The following is a 21,324-nucleotide window of genomic DNA, read 5'->3' on the forward strand; positions in this document are numbered from 1 at the left end:
TTTTTAAGAATGTATTTCAAATATGCAGTTGATTAATTACATCTTTAGCACACTATCAATAGTGCTATACAAGAAGAATAAACATTTGTCTCTTCTGCATATAAAAACAATAACCAATTACAATACAAAGACATACAAGACTTCCAATTGATTCCATTTGTCTTTACTAAATTATTATCAATACCCAGAGTGTGTGATTTTTAGGGAGTTATCTAAATAAATTACTTTCGTTTTCAGGGTCTAACTTACCGTCGGCCACAAAGTTTATCCACTCTTCCCAAAGATTATAGGTTTTCACATTCCAGAAAGTTTGCGCTAATATTCTTTTTTCCATATGACATTGGTGTAGAAGCTGTGATTTTGTTTTAGCCCACAGGATTGGAGCTGCAGATCTCCAGTTTCTGGCGATCACTATTTTAATTGCCGTTAATAAATGGAGAAGGAATGTTGTATTTTTTTTTCCATTTTTCGGCAAATTTAGATGAAGTAAGGCTCTCTCAGGCGTTAATTTCCATTGTTGTCCAAAATTATCTACTAACCTATATGAAACTTGTTGCCAGAGTTTACGAATTGGGTTGCAGTTCCACCAAATATGGAGCATATCCCCGCTTTCTGCACCACAGCGCCAGCAATTAGGCAGATTATTAGGAAACATCTTTACTAAGGCAGAGGGAACTAATCTCCATCCAGGATTTAGGTATTTTATTGATTCTTATTCCTAAATATGTAAGGGAATCTTTAGCCCATTTAAAACCCAATGTTTCAATCTGTTGCTTTTGAATGCTATCAAGATTATAGGCTAGAGCAATCGATTTATCAATATTTAACTTATAATTGGATACTCTGCTATATTGATCTATCCACTTCATGATATGTTTAACTGAGGTTATTGGATCCCTAACCGTGAGTAATATATCATCTGCGTATAGTTTTATTTTTTGTGTTGCGTCCTTTCCACAGCCCTTAATGTTTTGATCCGCTCTAATATCCCTTGCCAGTGGCTCCAAGGTTAAAACATAAAGGAGTGGAGAGAGTGGGCAGCCCTGACGCGTGCCATTAGTAAGAGAGAACCATGTAGATTTAATACCCGGGCCTACCACTTTGCCCATAGATTTATTGTATAGGGCCATTATTGCCTGGTGAATTCTCCCATAGAATCCAAAGGCCTTAAGTACTTCAGCCATAAATCTCCAACTGACCCTGTCGAAAGCTTTCTCAGCATCTAACGACAGGGTCAGTAGAGGTGTAGTTGTTATCAAATTTTCTTCAAAGATACCCGCTAAGGTCCTCACGTGGCTGGCCGCTGACCGGCCCTTAATAAAACCGACTTGATCTACATGTATCAATTGTGGGAGGACTGCACTCAGCCTTTGCGCAAGCACTCCAGCGTAAATCTTGGCATCTAGGTTAAGGAGTGATATAGGCCTGTAGCTAGTTAGCTCTTCCGGATTTTTATTTATTTTTAAAATTGGAATTATGTTACCTCGTGAAATTTCCTCTATAAAAATTTTATAGAAACTTGCGTCAAACCCATCTGGCCCTGGAGATTTGTTTTGTTTTAGCTCTCTTATCCCGTTCTGGATCTCCTCTAGGGTGATATTACTATTTAAACTGCCTAGGGTTTCTCTCGAGAGTTTGGGAAAAGATCTTTTTAGAAAATAGTCCCGTAGGTCTGCCTCTACTAAATTATCTGGTAAATTTTATAAAGCCCTAAAAGATTTATTAAATGCTTGGCCTATTTCGTCTGGGGCCATATAGGTCCTACCTTTATATACTATTTTAGATATGTTTTTCTTTTCTCTCTTTTTTTTAAACTGATTTGTTAACATTTTATCAGCTTTGTTTCCTTTGTAATATCTTTTGGAATTTAATGCCATTAGTACTTTATTAGTCTCTTCGATGAGCTTTGTATTTATCTTCATTCTTAGAGCCTCGATTTTCTCTGTGTTAATTTTAGATGGAATCTGTTTATTAATTTTATTTAACTGAAATAAAGAAATATACAAATCAGAAAGTTTAGCTTCTGCTTTTTTTTTTGCCTCTGCGCCTAATTTAATAAAATGCCCCCTTATCACAGCTTTATATGTGCACCAGAGATTTGATGCGGACATTTTCTTCCACATCATTTTCTGAAAAGAAAAGTTGTGTTAATCTTTTGATATGTTTAATGTCTGCCATTTTTTTTATTAAATTATGATTTAGTCTCCAATCATTACTTAATTTTTCTCCTCCTTCATCAATGTCCATTGTTACCAGATTGTGGTCTGACCATGTGATGTCATGTATTTTAGTATTTTTTACTTTGGATACTAGGACACAATCTCCCAAGATTAAATCTATTCGTGAATAAGCGGAGTGTGTCTTTGAAAAGCAAGTATAATCTTTTTCTGTTGTATGAAATATTCTCCATACATCATAAAGACAATGTTTTTTTATGACTGTTGTAGCTTTGATTCTCCGGGCTAGGATTAACTCCCCATTAAAAACCCCCCAATAATGACACCGCACACCATACATATGGATGAGAAAAGGCCACAGCCAATTTTATTTATTAGAGTCATTGTCACACCAAAACCTGAAACAATAAACATCGGTGCGTTAACAACGACAACGACTCAAAACACCAACATGTAAATATTTACAATAAACACTCAAGCTTGCCAAGTAATCCAGGTAGCATAACCAAATACCACTTAAGGAAGGGACGTACCGAGATGCCCCCACCCTGACCTGAGGTTCCCAGCACTGACAGCCAAGAACCTACCACCAGATGTTACCAACCATTCACTTACCACCACATTAACCCCCTGGATACCTGGCAAGCTGCCGCCCCGCAGACTGTGACAAACGACACAAACCTTCAAACAAAACAAAAAGGGAGGGAGGGTGGGACACGCAACCAGGTAAGCTAACCACAAAAAATGGTTCTTGAGCCCGGGAAAGCAGCCACTTATATAATCTTCCCCCAACTCCACCCCCGAAATTCCCGCCAAAAAAGCCTACCCCTCCTCCGCACAACAGTCAAGGCCCACTATAGCCCATGCTGCCCCCCCCATGGGCATCAATAATGCTTGCAATCTGCGTGCTTGAGAAAAAATATTTCGGTCGGTAGTTAATCCTTTACATGTCATTTTATCTAACTGGGGATCTAAGATGCAGTTAAAATCCCCCATCCATATCAATGGACCCTGTTTTATTTTTAAAGTTTTTTCCAGGAGTTTTGTTAAGTAAGTTACCGGACCACTGTTGGGTGCATATACGTTAAGCAAAGTAAATATCTTATTATTTATTTCAGCTATAATTATGATAAACCGACCATCTGGATCTGTTTCTACATATTTAAGTTTTACCTCTAAATCTCTGGAAAATAATATAGCCACTCCTCTTTTTTTTAGTAATTTCAGCGAAGCTTGTATATATACTGGAAATCTCTGATTACATAAATTCATTTTATCCATTATTCGCCAATGGGTCTCTTGTAGAAAACAGACATTTATTTTCTCTTTCCATAGTCTATGGAGTACTAAAGCCCTTTTTTGAGGGGAATTAAGGCCTTGCGTATTTATAGTGCCAAATTTAATCAGGCCCATCAAATTTTTGATTATCATCCTTTAAATCACACATCAAATTCAATTTATGTAAGAAAGACTTGGAATCAACATATATATAAACATCATTACACATAACATAAAAAACATATACATGCAGATGGTGGATCACTAGATACCACTGCCTGCTTCCACAGTCAACCCCCATGTTGTTATTGTGGAATAATTTTGCCATCACTCAATGGCAATGTGAAACCCAGAGCTTATTCCCAAAAAGGTAGAGAGAGAGGGAAAAAATAAAAAAAATAAAATAAAAAAATAATAATAAAAAATAAATAAATATATATATATATTTATTAGCGTGTCTTTAAGCAGTATGTATTATATCTGTGTTTTATCTTATAGTCCTTCATATTATAATATATTTGTTAAATCTTATAAAGTAAATGAATGTGTTTCTTAAATTATTGTGTAGTGAATTAATATGTGTCCTACGTAGGTCTTGTTTGTAAATTTTAGTATCCTAGGATACTTTCTATGCATTCCATCAGTCTTCTTAATCATTCAAAAAACTTGGTGCCAAATAAAATAAAAATGTGTACAGTTATAAATAACGTGACTATGAAAAAATGTAAACATTTAATAATGTATAAAGAAAATATATATGGGTGAAAATATATTTATGAGAATAAAATACTAACAATACAGTAAAAAAAAAAAAATCCTTCTCATTGCCAACTTTGTCATCTAACAGCTTCCCAGTTCCAACCTTAAAACAGCTTCCCATTACTAACCTTGTCCAAAAAAAAAAAATCAGCTTCCCATTGTCAGTCTTGTCCCAAAAAGTTTCCTCCTTTTTCTGCATGCGTCGTTGGTCCTACCACAATTACTGTGGAAATTATCAGGAAACTGAGTATAATCTATAATAACTAGACTTGGACGCCAGCCAACTCTTCGTGTTCGTCTTTGTGGGGGAAAAAATATTTGTATTCTGCGAATATTCGCCCGTTCCGCTTCCGTTATCTCCCCAGCATCGCAGGGGTTAACGGGAGCAGAAATCCGTAGGTTCGCCATCAGGAGTTAAAACGGCCGTGCGAGTGAGCCTATTGGATGCCTACAGGGTCCTCCTCTGGCATCAACCAATGTACCCAAATCCACTTATTTCTTTCCCACATCAGGTTCGTTTAGCAGAATTCCACAGGGTGTCACAACTTACCTGCCCTTCCGGGGAATCTCCGCCCAGACGTCGCCGCTCCCACTCGCAGCAACTCAGCAGACCACGAGTCTTTGCTCCGTGCCTCCTGTCTCCTGGCAGCGAGTGAGTTACTCACAGGAGGGGGCGTGCCCATTCTGGAGACTGACAGGGGCGTTCCTGCTAGGGCGGACCTGAGCCCTTGTCTGGGGACCTGGCTTCGTGTGGCGCCGGATTTAAATGTCCAGAAGTCCTACTTGCAGTTACCCTTTTTCGTGTGGTTTTCGTGTTCAGATGTTCTTAGCTGTTCTCTCTTATATCGTGTTATCCTGTGTCCCGACTCTGGCTTGTTGAGACTTCCCTTTTCATGTTTGATCCATGGCTTGTGTGACTACCTTCTACAAATTTCTTCCGGCGCTCCATTTAGCAGATCCAGCCCTACTACAATTATCCACGCTACTGCCATATTTCTACTCAGAGACTGTCTATATATTGCCTATACCCTACCCTTTGGGGGTCTCCCCATTCGGTGTCTCTCAGGGTGAACATTGGTCTGAACTGGTTTTGGGTAACAGGTGCGTAACACAGGGTAAGCTCCTATTAAGCTGAGGTAAAGAATGGGTACTCAGTGATGCAATAGTAACCACAATTGGGAGGTTATTAGGTATTGGAAGTGGACAAAAACTTAGGTCTATCTCTGAAAAACATTGACAATTCATTGTAGCAGATTATTTTTCTCCACTGTTAAGTCTAGACAAGTATTTTCATCTATCAAGTATCATTTATTTCCAACCCATAGATTTTTTTTTCCCATTGTCGGAAAACGTCTACATGGTACTTAACATTACAGATATAATCTTATTTATATCATGTAACTTCAAAAACCAAAAAATCATGTTCTCCATGTTCTTTCCAGCTAACTAAGGCTACTGTCTGAGGTTAAAACTATAAACCAAGGAATACACATGGACATGATGATTATTTTCTCATGTCCCCAGGTTAATTGAGTCAATGGAGAGATGATGTAACATCGAATGCGTCTATAAGGAATTACCCATCTAATAAAACCCACAATGGAGCCAACTGACAAAGAAATAAATAAAACCGGGCAGATATACATTTAGTATAGAAGATTCCGGACTGGGATGGATCAAGACGTGAGCTTGGTAAGTCAATTAATTTCTCTGGTGTGCTAAATACCTATTATTTATTATTATTTCTTTGTTTTTTTAACATTGATATCCCCATTTTGTTCCTTTTTTGATTCTCACAAACTAATAGCACATTTTTTTTTAGCCGGCTGACACAGAACAAGCATTGTCCATGCTGACATTCACTATGAGGCATTCATAACAACAATGTTGTGCATAAAATGTATTTGCCAGAAAGTTCACGCTGTCGTACTATCACTGGATTAGTTTGGCAGCTCTCCTTCTGATAATGACTCTAACAAAAGGTAGGGTTGACGTGTCAACAGGAATGTCCTCTAAAATCCTGATAACACTAGAATTTTTCCAAATTATTATTATTTTTTTTGTAATTACTTATTATTTTTTATGTTTTTGTACGTATTGTTATTACATGTTTCTTTTTTCCTTTAACACAATACTGAAGCTATCACTGATAATAAGACATAGTATAATATTAGGTCTAAATCAGTTGTCTATCAAAATTGTTTACAAAAACCATAAATATTCCCTTATCATCTTGTTGCTTTTTTTTTTACCAGAAACCCACAAACCAGACTGTGACGGAATTCATTATTTTATATTTTCAAGTTCCTCGCCAATACCTCAGAATCCTACTTTTTCTCCTCTTCTTTTTGATCTACGTAGCAACGCTGGCTGGAAATCTACTCATTATTGTGTTGGTCTTTTTCCATGTAATCTTCATTCTCCGATGTACATTTTTCTCAGCAATCTTTCCTTGTCGGATATAATGTTTTCTACCAACATTGTCCCAAACATGTTCACCTTTATTCTGAAAGATGGAGAAGGGACTATATCCTTCAATGGCTGCCTCTCTCAATTCTACTTTTATGGGTTCTTGGGGAGCACAGAATGCTTCCTTCTGAGTGTGATGTCCTATGATCGATATTTGGCCATATGTGATCCTCTGCATTATTACTCCATTATGAACTTTAATCTACAAAAACAATTCATTGTTTTTTCTTGGATAACTAGTTCTGTTGTGACACTTTTCCCCGTTATTCTGTTACATCAACTTCATTTCTGTGGTCCAAATGTCATAGACCATTTCTTCTGTGACCTTGCCCCTGTCTTAGAACTTTCCTGCTCTGATATTTCAATTGTTAAAATGGAAACCCTGGTGTCATCGATCTTTGTGGTTCTTCTTCCGTTCTTATTTATCATTTCAACTTATGTTCGTATAATTCGAACGATCCTCAGGATTCAATCCACACACGGGAGACAGAAGACATTTTCTACCTGCAGCTCTCATCTGGTCATCGTATGCACCTATTTTTTGACCATAATTACCGTTTACAGCATTCCATCTAACCCATACTCCTCAACAGACAACAAAATAAGATCTTTGCTCTACATTGTAGTGACACCACTTTTTAACCCGATAATATATAGCCTGAGAAACAAGGAGATCAATATGACTCTTTCCGAAATATACACAACACTGAAAAAAATGCAATTTTAGACATGTTCCAGAAATATTTTTTAACAGACTATTGTAGTTTTTGGTTTTTTTCTATTTAAGGATTTATGCAAATTCTAATGTATAGTATATTTAGCCATGTTAATTTATGCATAAGGTGAATTAAAAAGGTTCATTTATTTAATTTATTAATGTTATTCATGTTTTAAACTTTCTTTTAGATGGGTGTGTTGAGAAATACATAAAGTAAGTCCATTGTTAAAAGATAAATATTCCATTATTAGAATCACCAGCAGTTTTTCTTCCGTATGCTATGTGGGATTCAGGAAGGGAAAAGCTGGGTGTGGTATGATATTCTGGCACCTTCCTTCAGTGTAATTGCATAGGCAATTATAATCTTTTGTTTTGCCAGTTTTGATTCCTAATGCAGTCTCTTTCTGCCTTAATATACTCTATATGAACAAAATGAATGAGCGAGAGTGAGTGAGTGAGTGAATGAATGTATCAGTGTTTAGGGGCAGAAATTGGACAGGAAGGCTTTTAATGGGCAGAGGTGGCACAAGCAGGCTGTTTTAGGGGCAGAGGTGGCACAGGCAGGCTGCTTCAGAGACAGAGGTGGAACACATAGGATGTTTCAGGGGCAGAGGTGGCACAGACACGCTGCTTTCAGGGCAAAGGTGGCACAGGCAGGCTACTGAAAGGGCAGAGGTGGCACACACAGAGTGTTTAAGGGGCAGAGGTGGCACAGACAGGCTGCTTCAGGGGCAGAGGTGGCACAGCCAGGTTGATTTAGGGGCAGAGGGTGCACAGGCAGGCTGCTTTAGGGGCAGAGGTGGCACAGCCAGGTTGATTCAGGGGCAGAGGGCTATCACGTCAATGTCTGGCTTAGAATATAGTAATGGGGGTTATGCTGCACTGGCTCTGGCTTAATGTCTGGCTCAGTGTGTAGTGATAGGAGTTACGATGTCCCACCATCAATCATTGTTTTTATTTTAACCCCTACAATCTCTCTGTAACGCTCGGATGCAGCACAGCAGTGTTGCCAAAGCAGTCACAGCGAAAAATGAATGGATCTCTCAGGCAAGCTCTGGTCTTATAAAGGCGCCTTCAGAATTCAAAAAACAGCAGCACAGGCATTGGACGAGACCCTTAGCGTGACGTCACAAGAGTGAGCTGATTGGACAGACGAGATCAGCTCACTCCTGTTTGAAATTTTGCAATCACGCATGGGGCATATTTAAAAAACGGTACTGAGTACTACTCAGTGTTCAGTTATTGTGCCTTTTGGAGCTCTTCCTTGTGTTGCTATTGATTCCTGTTGTTGACCCCAGATGATCCTTTGACTACGCTGCTTTCTGTAACCCCGACCTCGGCTATTGTTTATCGGACTATGCTGCCTTCTGTGACCCTGACCTCGACTATTGTATTTTGGACTACGCTGCCTCCTGTGACCCAGACCCTGGCTACGTTATTGGACTTTGCAGTATTTAGTGAATCTGACCCTGCCTTCACATTCTGCATTGGGTATATCCTGCATACCGGACTCCTCACCTGCACTCCTTACAACCAGTGGCAATAACCACCCCCCCCGGCTTCCTGGCAAGCTACTTTCCCCCCCGGCTGTGACAAAATGCCTAGAAAAGAAACAGAGAAAATTAGTAAACATGAACACCAATCAAAAACATAATAACAGGAAACAACTCAAAATAAATGGAGGGAGAGTGGGACAAAAACTTGGGGTAAGCTGGCACAACAAACAGCCCAGAACCTCCCTTTCACTTAACCTTATATACCCCCTCACTCCCCCCCACTGAACTTTACATGACCCCCTGACCTAGCCCTGCTCTGCATCCCTGTCAATGCCCCCTCTATTCTTCCAGGTGAAGCTCATTGAGGACGGATGTTTATAATATATACACATACTTAGGAATATCCAAGCTGGAGCCCACCTATATTTGATATTAGATATTTGATATTAGAGGCCTAACACCGCATGCAGGAAAACACCAAGGTTGGAGGGGAAGTTGGAGGGGTGCAGGGAACGCCACAAAGCTTCTTCCACAACCTAGAGTTTCTCCATGGTGACTCGGAGACCTGGAGAAGTCACCTCATTGTATACTACATAAAATGCATATATTTTTTCACTTTCCTCCTTTACAATACAACATTTAGCAGCATTTGAGACTCTTAAATTGTCCATGAAATAGAGTAAAGAGTTTCAATCTCTGAGCATTTATAGAGAAGTTAAAAAGGCTCATAAAGTCCCTACCCTTAAAAATTGTTGCGTTGGATTTTTTTTTCATAGATATTTAACGTCGTAAATGAAAACAATGGTTTCCACAAACACAGCTGATCCAGTGCTACTAATTAATCATCATTTTTTCATGCCATTACTCCTTGGGGAGTCGTCTCCCTCTGCTTTCATTTAGTGTAAAAAAAAAAAGAGAACTGGCTTTCACTAGGAATATAAAAAGACACATTCCCACCTGAACGTTTACTTAGAACGTAAAAGGATCCTGGAAGATTCTGCAATAATCTATGGTTTCCAGGTTAAAACCACTTTTGCTCCATATCCTTAAAATGGGAATGCTCACCAAGAACAATGATTCAAGGTCAGTAAATCTACCTTTTGCCTTATTAAGTTGAAACAGTAATTTAATGATCATTGTTTGACTCCACCATGCATTTTGATTATTATAATGCACTATACAGACAAAAATATTGGGACACCTGACCATTACACCAAAAGGGACTCTGATGACATAACATTCTAAATACATAGACAAGACAGGCAAGTCAAGTTCTTCCATACCAACCAGGTCTTTATGAACCTTGCTTTGTGTGCTGGGGTGCAGTCATGCTGAAATAGAAAAGGGTCTTCCCCAAACTGTTCCCACAATGTTTGAAGCAGAGCATTGTCCAAAATGTCTTGGTATGATGCAGCATTTGGATTTTCCTTCACTGGGCTTAGCCTGAAGCATGATTTCAATAATTAAGAGATGCTTAACAATATTTTTGACCATTTAGTGGAGCACAAATCAAGGTCAATGATGGTGTGGAGGAACTCGACTGACCCTGACCTCAACCCCATGGAACAGTATGAACTGGAACGGAAATGGTGCGCCGGGCCTTCTTGCCCAACATCAGTGCTCTACTGGATTAATGGGCAAAAATTCCCACAGAAACCCTCCAAATTCTTGTAGAAAACCTTCCCAGAAGAGCGGAAGCTGTTATAGCTACAAATGGGGGACCAACTACATACTAATGTCTATGTATTTAGAATACAATGTCATCAAAGTCCCTGTGGGTGTAATGGTCAGGTGTAGAGATACTTTTGTCAGTATAGTGTGTCTCCCCATATAAAGTACATACAGAGCCAGCCAAGCCTTTTTGGGGTCCACTCTTCTTAATGCACAGTGGACTTAGTGATAAAAAGTTGTAGCCCACTGTCAGAAATAAGGTTTGTTATAGGGAGATATGGAGTTTCCAGGTACCCACACACATTCATCTATGGGTAAATTCTATAAATCGATGTCACGCAAATAATAAGACGCTTCTTTGATTCAAAAACGAGGTTTCTATACTCTGACACAGCCTGTACATGGGAATGAACAGAAGTTTGGTAACAAGGCATGGGTGAGACATTTTTTATAGGGAGAAATGACTTCATACATCAAAGACTAATGTTATTTTCCATAATTGTACCTGTAACGTATTAAATCAATCATAAATTTTGTTTGATTCAAGATTTATTTCTGGGTGGAGTCATAGCTTTAACAGAGTAAATCGGACAGCCGCTTTAATTAAATCTACATGCTTTGCCTACTTTTTTGTTACATTTCACCATTTATAAACTCTTTAAAATGTCTTACTTTTTGTCTTTTTCGTAGAGAACTTCAAATCTTCTGTCCTGATAATGTCTAAACATGTATGAGGGCAATCAAACTCGAGTTGTACAAATAGTTCTTCTGGGTTTTCAGAACCTCTACAATTTCAGAATTTTACTGTTTATATTGTTTTTACTGGTTTACACTGTAACACTAACTGGTAATTTTCTGATCATCATGTTGGTGTCAATGCACCACAGACTGCACACTCCCATGTACTTTTTCCTAAGCCTATTGTCTTCTTCTGAAATAATGGCCACCACAAATATTGTTCCTAATATGTTATATGTCATCATACAAGAAGGAGGTACATTATCCTTCACCGCATGCATGACCCAGTTCTACATCTTTTCTGCCTCAACAAACGCAGAGTGCTTCCTTCTTACAGTGATGTCCTATGACCGTTACCTGGCCATCTGCAACCCACTGAGGTACATCTCGATTATGGACCTCAAGCTACGTATAAATTTGTTTTTTTGGTCATGGTCTCTCGGCTTTATGATAACATTGATCATTATTATCCTTGTCTTAAAATTAGACTTTTGTGGACCCAACCTAATTGACCATTTCTTCTGTGATTTGGGTCCAATATTGGAACTTTCTTGTTCAGACACTAAAATGGTGGAAACCCAAGCCTTCTTGTTCTCCATGCCTGTTATTCTTTTCCCATTTATTTTTATCACTGGAACATATGTCTTTATATCCATTGCTATCAACAAGATCTCTTCCACTGCAGAGAGACAGAAAGCCTTCTCCACCTGCAGCTCCCACCTTGCTGTGGTTGCAACCTACTATGGGACACTAATAAGCGTTTATGTTGTGCCATCAAAAGGACATCCGCCGAATGTAGGCAAGGTGCTATCATTGTTATATATTATCGTGACTCCTTTGCTCAATCCTATCATATACAGTCTCAGGAATCAAGAGATCAGAATAGCATTAAGTAAATGTGTTTCTAAAAAGTGCTAAAATGACGGATGCATGCCACATAAAACTAAATATTTTTCCAAATACAACATTGATAATAACAAACAAGATGGAGAAGATGGTCCTACTCTCGCAAGCTTGCAACCTACCACCAGTGTAGCATAACAGAAAATTACAATGTATACATTTCATTTAGTGCTATTGTATGTCATCTAAGGTTTCTCTTTCATCAAATCCCTGCAAGACTCTTGCTGATGGAAAACCCTTCCACTTAAAATGAAGGGGGTAGTAGAAACATCATTAAACACTCATCTACAGACACCAGACAAGCCAGAAGGTTTTTTCCCTCAGAAGTATCATGGTGCTGCCACAACCACAATAGACTCTGGGTAGTCACATGCTGTTACCTCGCCGGCGGATCCGCGGTGTCCTCGTGCGGGGGAACCGAGTTTCCCGGCTCGTCCCGCTCGCGGGAAACGCGGCGAGGTCCGTCCTGCTGCGGGACGCACGCCCCCGTGTGGATCGAGTGATCTAGACGGGACGCATGCGCGAACGGCTATCTTATGAATATTCATTAGGGGGATTAAAGGGACCTTTTATCTTTTTTCCTCCTCCCCCTTAATTAGGTGGGTAGGAGGATCTAGGGATGGAGGGATATTTAAACCCTCAGTTTAGAGCTATACCTTGCCTGTGATAGAGCCTTTATTGCCTACACTAGCGTCCCTGTATCTTATTTGCCTTTTTGTTGCCTGAACTCTGCTTGAACCTGACCACCCGTTGTTTGCCGCCTGCCTTTACCTGAACTCAGTTTGTACCTGACTATCCGTTGTTTGCTGCCTGCCCTGACCTCTGCTCATGACCCCGACTATCCGTGTTTGCTGCCAGTCCTGATCTCTGCTCGTGACCCCGACTATCCGATTGTCTGCTCCTATACCATCTGTTCCTGCATTACTCGTCATCACCGCTTGGGGCGCCTTTCCTTGTACTGCAGCGAGGATCTGCAGCCTGAACCACCGTTAGTGACACATGCAAATAAGGTAACCAATTATCACATGTTGCCACTATATCCACTTTTTACACGGAACCCTTGAAAATAATTGCCCGCTATACAAGACAAAATTTGGGTAAGAGGTGCAGTAGCCAGATCACCACTCATGGACAGGATCCCAAATAACTCCACACACTGGATGGTAGAGTCCAATCATGGAGAAGCCAAAAGGTCCCAAAGACAAGGAATAAATTATCGATGGACATTTCATATACCGTATCTGCTCGAATATAAGACGACCCCCCAAAATCTGAATATTAATTTAGGAAAAAGAGGAAAAGCCTGAATATAAGACGACCCTATAGGAAAAAAGTTTTACCAGTAAATGTTAATTCATATAAACTATGTGAACAATTTTTTTTAAATAAAAGCTATGATTGAGAAAAATATTTTCTTTTTAATTCCTTTTATTTTCCAACCTGCCCCCCAGTTATGCACATCTGCCCCCAGGCTTGTCACTCTGCCCCATAACTGCCTTAAACCCCCTATATGTGTCCCATGATATGCCTTTTAACCCTCTAAATGCCACTGTGCCCCATGATATTCCTTTTAACCCTCTATATGCCACTGTGCCCCATGATATATGCCTTTTGACCCCCTATGTGCCACCCTTCCTCCAGAAATGCCTTATACCCCTATATCCAACTCTGGCATTTGGGGGGTTAAAAGGCATATTATGGGGCAGAGTGGCATATAGGGGGGTATAAGGCATTTCAGGAGGCAGAGTGGCATATAGAGGGTTAAAATGCATTTCTGGAGGCAGAAAAAAAACAAACCGTTATTCATTTAAAAATAATATTAAATAAATCATTAAAATATTAATATAAATAATACAAAAAAAAATTATAATGTGGGCTGTGATGTCATTGTGACATCACTGACATGTTCAGGAGGTCCCTAGGAGGACCTCTAACCATTACTGTGTAAAAATAATATATAAAAAATAAAAGAAAATGTAAAAAAATTAAAATAAAATAAAAATTAAAAAAAAATATATAAAAAAAGATAATAAAAAAATTATTAAAAAACCTTACTTCCCATTGCCCTAGCATAACATCTAGCCAGTATAACCCTCCTTCCCCCGTTCACAACCCTCAAACCCGTTAAGCCCTAGGCATAAAAATTATACAAAATTGTACACCTAATAGAACGCTCCCTGGTGCTGGGAAAGTCTGGAAAATCTATATAAATTAGGTATTTCTGAAATCAGGACACCTGAATTGATAAACTTGGAGGGGATTTTCCATCACTTTACCTAATTTTGTGAGGATTCAGAGGGAAAATGTAAAAAAAATTAGTTTATTTTTCTAATCTTCGCTAGTTTTTACTAAATTTCTCATTCTAAATTTTCAGCTAATCACCCAACTATGGTATCAAACGAAAGCTCTATCTCTCCTTGAAAAAACAATATATAGTTTACATGGGTACACTATTCACAGGAACAGAGAATCCTCGCTAAACCGACATACCCTAAAAATGGCAAAATTGCTCTGGGCTTTGAGGTACCAAAAACCCCTGGGATTGAAGGGGTTAAGGGGATTAAAAGGCATTTCATAGAGCACTCTGCCTACAGAAATGCCCTATGCCCCCCATTTAAGACCCCCCCCCAAAAAAAAAAACTTACCAGGTCTTCTGACTCCTGGTGTGTTGTCCGGGCAGCGTATAGACATCTACGCGATTCGCGTAGGCAACTTCTGCTGCAGCCGGAAGGAGGTGCGGTTAGCAGAGGGGGTTGTCTGTGTCCATCGCTCAGACCTTCCCCGGCTGTCAGTGAGGAGAGTTCTGGCAGCCAGGGAAGGTCTGCGCGATGGACGCAGACAACCCCCGCTGCTAACCGCACCTCCTTCCGGCTGCAGCGTACGTCTACACGCTGCGCCAGCTACACACAGGGGACTCAGAGGCACTGGTAAGTTGGGGGGGGGGGGAGACAGGAGGACCCAGGTCCCCTGCAGCTTGCGGGGGATCTGGATCTTAGTCTCATAGTCATTTCCACAAGATTTTGGAGAGTTCCTGGGAAATGTGCCCATTCATCCAGTAGAGCAGGGGTGTCCAACCTGCGGCCCTCCAGCTGCTGCAGGACTACATCTCCCATAATGCTCTTTCAGCTAAGGACCTTACAGAGGAGTATGGGAGATCTAGTAGAGCATTTGTGAGCTCAGACACAGATGCCCAGCTCGCAATCTCCGTTCCAGTCGATTCCGTTAAATGGGGTTGAGGTCAGGGTCAGTCAAGTTCTTCCACACCAAACTCATCCAACCGTGTCTTTATAAACCTTACTTTGTGCGCCGCTATACAGTATAGACAAAAGTATTGGGAAACATCTCTTAATTATTGAAATCATGCTTTCGGCTAGGCCCAGTGAAGGAAAATCTTAATGCTTCAGCATACCAAGACACTTTGGACAATGCTCTGCCTCTAACTTTTGCGAACAGTTTGGGGAAGGCCCTTTCTATTCCAGCATGACTGTGCCCCAGCGCAGAAAGCAAGGTCCATAAAGACAGTGTTGGATGAGTTTGGTGTAGAAGAACTTGTCTATGTGTTTAGACAATGTCATCAAAGTGTGGATGTACAAAGGGTCAGCAGAATGAGTTAAAGAAGCCATCTTTATTCCCAGTTAGCTTCTCGAACAAAGAATACATATTAAAGTACTTTGTAAGTACTTTAATGTTCATTCTTTAACCAGTTTGAAACCAAAAAAATTAAATTAAACTTACCTTTAGGAGAAGCTGCAGTTCCAGGGCTACGGCAAAATGTCCCCAGAATGGTCCAGTTTTTGCACCATTGATTAGATGATTTTAACTAGGGCTACAACTAACAATTTTTTTCATAATCGATTAGTTGGCCGATCATTTAATGAACAAACTGGGTGTTAAAAACAAACAGTAGAATAGAAAACTTTACATGTGTCATTATGCTCTGCAAACAAAACTTTTATCTCTATCACAACGGCATTTCTCTAATCGCCTTCTTATTTCCTGGCACAATAATAAAAGCGATACAAGAACCCAAACACAATATTTCTCAAACTTGGTTTTAATAACTAAACGTTTTACCAGTAAACATGAATTCACGCGTAAACCATTTTTTTCATATTTAATAAAAACATAGCGCTTAATACAATACATAAATTCAAGGGGTCTGACAAGACGAGAATTGACAGACTAAGACAAACCGATACATTAGGTGGAGAGAGCCTGACTTTATTGGTCGCTCGTATGGACATTTAACTAATTGAACAGGGAGGGAGACCAGTGGGATGTGCTGGGTAAGTTGCAGCATTGGGGTTTTAAAACCCCAATGCTGCAACTTACCCGGCACATCCCACTGGTCTTCCTCTCTGTTCAATTAGTTAGTCTGTGCCGGGTTAAATGTCCATACGAGCGACCAATAAAGTCGCTCGTACGGACATTTAACTAATTGTTGAACAGGGAGGGAGACCGGTGGGATGTGCCGGGTAAGTTACGGCACCAGGAGTTAACAGTCTGTACGAGCGACCCTATTAGTCTGCCATCAAACAATAGCAGACGAGCCCCCTGCTGACGACCAATAGAGTTGCTCATACATACATTTAAACTCCTGGCGCCAGAGCTGCGTTAACCCCGTATTAACCCCTTAACCGGGGAAACGAAGAAAAACCGAACACGAAGAATGTCCACGAATATTCGCCCGAAGAGAAGACAGGACCAGGCGAATATTCGCGGAATACAAAGATTTTTTTTCCCCCGAAGACGATCACGAAGACGAACACGAAGAGCCCCCTGGTGCCCAAGTCTAATTATTAACACAATAAAGTCATCATCAGAATTGCCACCAAAAGTAATACAGAGCACACACTCCCCCATTGTTTTCCAATTATCCCCCAATAATGACACCCCCTTTGCAAAGCATATAACAACACCATTAACCCCAACAACAAAACCAATCGGGAAGGAGCCTACCGAGATGCACCTTTCCCACACCAGGTTCTGAGCCACTGACCAACTCGAAACCACCAACCAAACCAGAAACACACTATTTCTTATTAACCAACCTACCTTACACTGACCAGCCCCGCCACTGTGACACTGACGAGAAGACCCTTGGTAACAGAGTGGGAGGGAAGATTCAGGTAAGAAAAACTGATTAAAAGAACGGTCACAAAATGGAGGGACCTATTTATACAGGACCTCCCAAAGTCCCTTAACCCCATTATCCTGAGCCCACCTCCTCACCCAGTCAATACCCCTTTTCACTTAGCTACGCTTTTCCTACATGAATGCTTTTGAGCCAATTTCTTAAAATGCCTAATCTCTAACACTGATTTCTTCACGATTTCATTTTCTTTGAGATTTATTGATAACCTTGGTGATAGAAGTGAACAAACACAAAAAAGAAAACATAAAATAAGTTAGTCAGATGTTCACTTAGCTTTATAAAAATGAGTGCACGTTAAAAATAAGTCTAGTAATCCTGATCTAATGGTTATAGCTTACCCATATATCTAATCAATCAACACCTCTTTGCTTATATAATATGAAACAATTTATTATTTTTTTTGTAACGTTTTGATTTGACAATAACCATAATAAAGTTTCACATTGTGTGATGTAGTGTTTTATTACATTTTTTTTTTTTACTTAAAAACAATATATTAATTAAAATTCCACTTCATTTTGAGAGCTGGACTGATTTTTTAAGAAATAAAAAAAGTGGTACTTATACTTAATTAAAATTAATGATATTATAATTAATTATGCTTAATTCATATAAATGAATTAAAATGTGGACCTTCTTCTTCCAAGATATTTTCCCAGGGTTGTTTTGATTTCTTGGTTTCGTAGGCTATATATGATGGGGTTGAATAATGGAGTGACCACCGTATACATCAGTGATACAACCTTGTTAATGTTTAAGGAGTAGCCCCTCGACGGAACCACATACATTGCGAACAGTGCACCATAGTATGTGCATACGACGGCCAGGTGAGAGCTGCAGGTGGAGAAGGTTTTCTGTCTCCCGGTGATGGAGGGGATCCGCATGATAGTGAGAAAAATACCAGCATATGTTGTTGAAATAAATACAAATGGAACGATGGTTAAAAGAGTAGAGAACGTGAATGCTTCGAATTGTACTATAGTTGTGTCGGAACAAGACAGCTCCAGAAGAGGACCAAGATCGCAAAAAAAATGGTTAATGATGTTGGGTCCACAAAACCACAAGTTGTGCAGAAAAATTACCGTAATGAGCGTTATTAGAAGACCTAATGACCACGAGCCTATGGCCAAAGACAGACAAAGTCGGAAGTCCATAGTATTGTTGTAGTGTAGCGGTTTACAAATGGCAAGGTAACGGTCATAGGACATGGCGGTCAGAAGAAGGCACTCGGTTATTACTGAAGTACCATAGAAAAAAAATTGTGTTATGCAGCCTGTGATAGGAACAACCGCATCGTCTAAAAGTATGAGAGACAACGTGTTTGGGACAATGTTTGTAGTGAGTAACATGTCGGAAAGAGACAAATGACAAAGAAAAAAAAACATGGGGGTATGAAGACGATAATTTGAGGTTACCACTGTTATAATGAGAAAGTTTCCGGTTAACGTGATGGCGAATACCACTAGAAAGAGACAGAATATAAAGCCTTTCAAAGTCTGAATGTTCTCAAACCCCCTGAGATAGATTTCATAAATTGTTGTTTGATTCATTGCACTCACTGAAAGACAATGAAAAAAATAAAATACAGTGTTTAGAGTTCAATGAGATTTTCTGCGTTATAAGAAATTCATATATATATATTTACCCTTTTTTTTTCATTTTTAGACATAAATAAAAACGAAATTAACAAAAAAATTTATTTAGTTGATATTGACAATAACAACTGTCAAAAAAGATGACTAAACATCTTGCTTCTTGAAAAATCATTTTGTGTTGTTATAATCGAGACGTTTTAGTAAAGTTATCCTACCAATAAAATACATATTTTAGATATGAGATATAAAAGAGCTGACTCCAGACTTACCTGATTACGTTTTATAAGCCGAATCATACTTACACATGGGAAAATATATATATATTTTTTAAGCTTTTTACTGTTTCAGCATTATTTAAAAAAAAAAAAAACACAAAAAATAAAATTTTTGGATGTTGGTTTGTAAAAAAATAAATAAAAAAATAACAAGCACAAACAAGCAGACCCAGATCCCTTTCCACAGCAGACAAATGGATCATATTTTCCTATATATTTATATATCAGGTTGAGGGATTCCAAAATACAGTATGTCAATTCATTAGAGAATGCCATACAGTTTTCCAGTAATTAGTCCCAAGAAATGCATGCTACATTCTTCAAAACATTAATAACAATGTCATGAAAAATAATTGGACATAAAAAGATATATGTAAAACATTACCGATCATGATAGATCGAAAAATAAATAAGTGGTAGGCCGAAGCCAACTAAATCTAGCTTTTAATAGTACCGGATACGCAGATCACAGAGGTGGAGGCCACTAGGGGCGCTGCTGTCGAGCCAAGGGTGAATACATCACTGATGGTTTTAAGCCTTTCTTAATATATGCAGCAACCATGACATCTAAAACCATATAGGACCCAGGTTTATCTCGAGAGGTGTATCTCTTCAACTATATATAATTTTGGGGGGGCATATTTTCCTTATATATTACTTGTATATACATACTTGTGAACTTTCCAGGTTTGACCGGGTTTCCAACACACCCTGCTCCCCTTCCATTTCCCCTTTAAATTGGGGTGCTTCCCTCGATGTCCCTGGAAACGCCCACTGACATCATCAGGAACACCCCTGACATCATTGGGAATGCCCCTGACATCGTTGGGCACGTCCACTTTTGGCAGCAAGACCGCCCACTGATGTCAGCAGGACCGCCCACCAACGTCACAGGACTCCTCTCTGACATCAGAAGGCAGTCCTGGCCACGTCCCGCAAGGGAAGGTTCCCGGTAGCCGGAGCTCAGAAGTTCCCAGGTACGAGTATGATGTTTGCATACTCATTGTCATAACAACCATTGAGAGATAGAGAGAAGTTGTGTGGCCAATTTACGGTTACCTTGACTGACCAGACTCGACTGAGTTTACATGCCCTCACTTACAAAAAAAACTTGTATATTTATTAAAATAAGTTTTTTTTTTTAAGTGCCTGCAACTTCAAATTTTGCAAGTTTCAGGTAGAGCTTGTAAGGTAAATCCATGAAGACTTCAATGGAGCCCAATCACATCAATGGTGGATGCAATGCAGCTTCCAAGAACTTCGAGCTGCTCCTGTGCAAGCACAGGCCATAATCTCATTAGGTAAAGACAGGCTTTTTTATGGCGGTTATGTTTTTCTTTTTGTTTTAGTATTTTTTCAAAATTCACATACAGATTTTTAATTTTTGGTTGATACGTGTTTTTTGACCACAACGCCCATTAGCTTAGAGTACTGATGAGTTTTGGGAGTTGTGGACCATAAAAGCAGGTGCACCAGGAGGGAAAGAATGTAAACACTGTATTTAGTAGACTTAGGCACCGCCAAAGTCTTCGTGTTGGTGAAATTTTTTTTTTCGTATTCTATGAATATTCATCTGTTCCCATGTTCGTTTCTGGTGAATAATTGTATACGTTCTTTGCAGTCCTTTTTTTCTTTGTTATCTGGTGATCGCCATGGAAATGCCGTGAAACAGTGATTACATCAATAAATGAATGTGTTGAATAGGCAATTTGAGACCAGTTTTACATTCTTGCATAACATTTGCAACTTACCTACAATGTCATACTTACCTACACACCCGGATTTGAGGTCTTAAACAAAAAAAAACAGAACCATCTTGGAAAATTAAGGACTGTTGGCAGGTATGCATATAGAAGAAAGTGGGTCAAAAAAAACAAACCTTAAGACTTAGAGCGTTAATGTAATGTAGCCGCGGAGCAGCACAGCTTAGCGGAGGAGGCCTTTATAATGTCACTAGGTCTGGGGTTGGTTACAGGGTTTAGTAGGTGGTATCTTTTTGGGTGCTATAAATGTGTGGACATTTTAGGTAACTGTCACATTTAAATGAGCTTCTTACCTGCTTTTGTCCCTCCCTTTGCTTTGTCACAGTG

General features: G+C 39.4%; 1 protein-coding gene and 1 pseudogene across 1 annotated transcript; both read left to right on the forward strand.

The window, feature by feature from the left end:
• Positions 1–5,885: 5,885 nt before the first annotated feature.
• LOC149274571 (olfactory receptor 11A1-like) lies at positions 5,886–7,410 on the forward strand (annotated as a pseudogene).
• A 3,884-nt stretch (positions 7,411–11,294) lies between these two features.
• On the forward strand, positions 11,295–12,224 carry LOC149274572 (olfactory receptor 11L1-like). The gene has a single exon (XM_089505355.1). The coding sequence runs from the start codon at positions 11,295–11,297 to the stop codon at positions 12,222–12,224; it is 930 nt and encodes a 309-aa protein (XP_089361481.1).
• The last annotated feature ends 9,100 nt before the right edge of the window (positions 12,225–21,324 follow it).

Source organism: Sceloporus occidentalis, unplaced genomic scaffold (genome assembly GCF_023333645.1).
Source record: "Sceloporus occidentalis isolate IW3139 unplaced genomic scaffold, rSceOcc1.0.p SCAF_324, whole genome shotgun sequence".
In the NCBI taxonomy this organism is placed as follows: domain Eukaryota; kingdom Metazoa; phylum Chordata; class Lepidosauria; order Squamata; family Phrynosomatidae; genus Sceloporus; species Sceloporus occidentalis.

Bases quoted from the DNA above. Each gene is read 5' to 3' on its own strand.
- LOC149274572 (XM_089505355.1), top strand. From the start codon at position 11,295: ATGTATGAGGGCAATCAAACTCGAGTTGTACAAATAGTTCTTCTGGGT.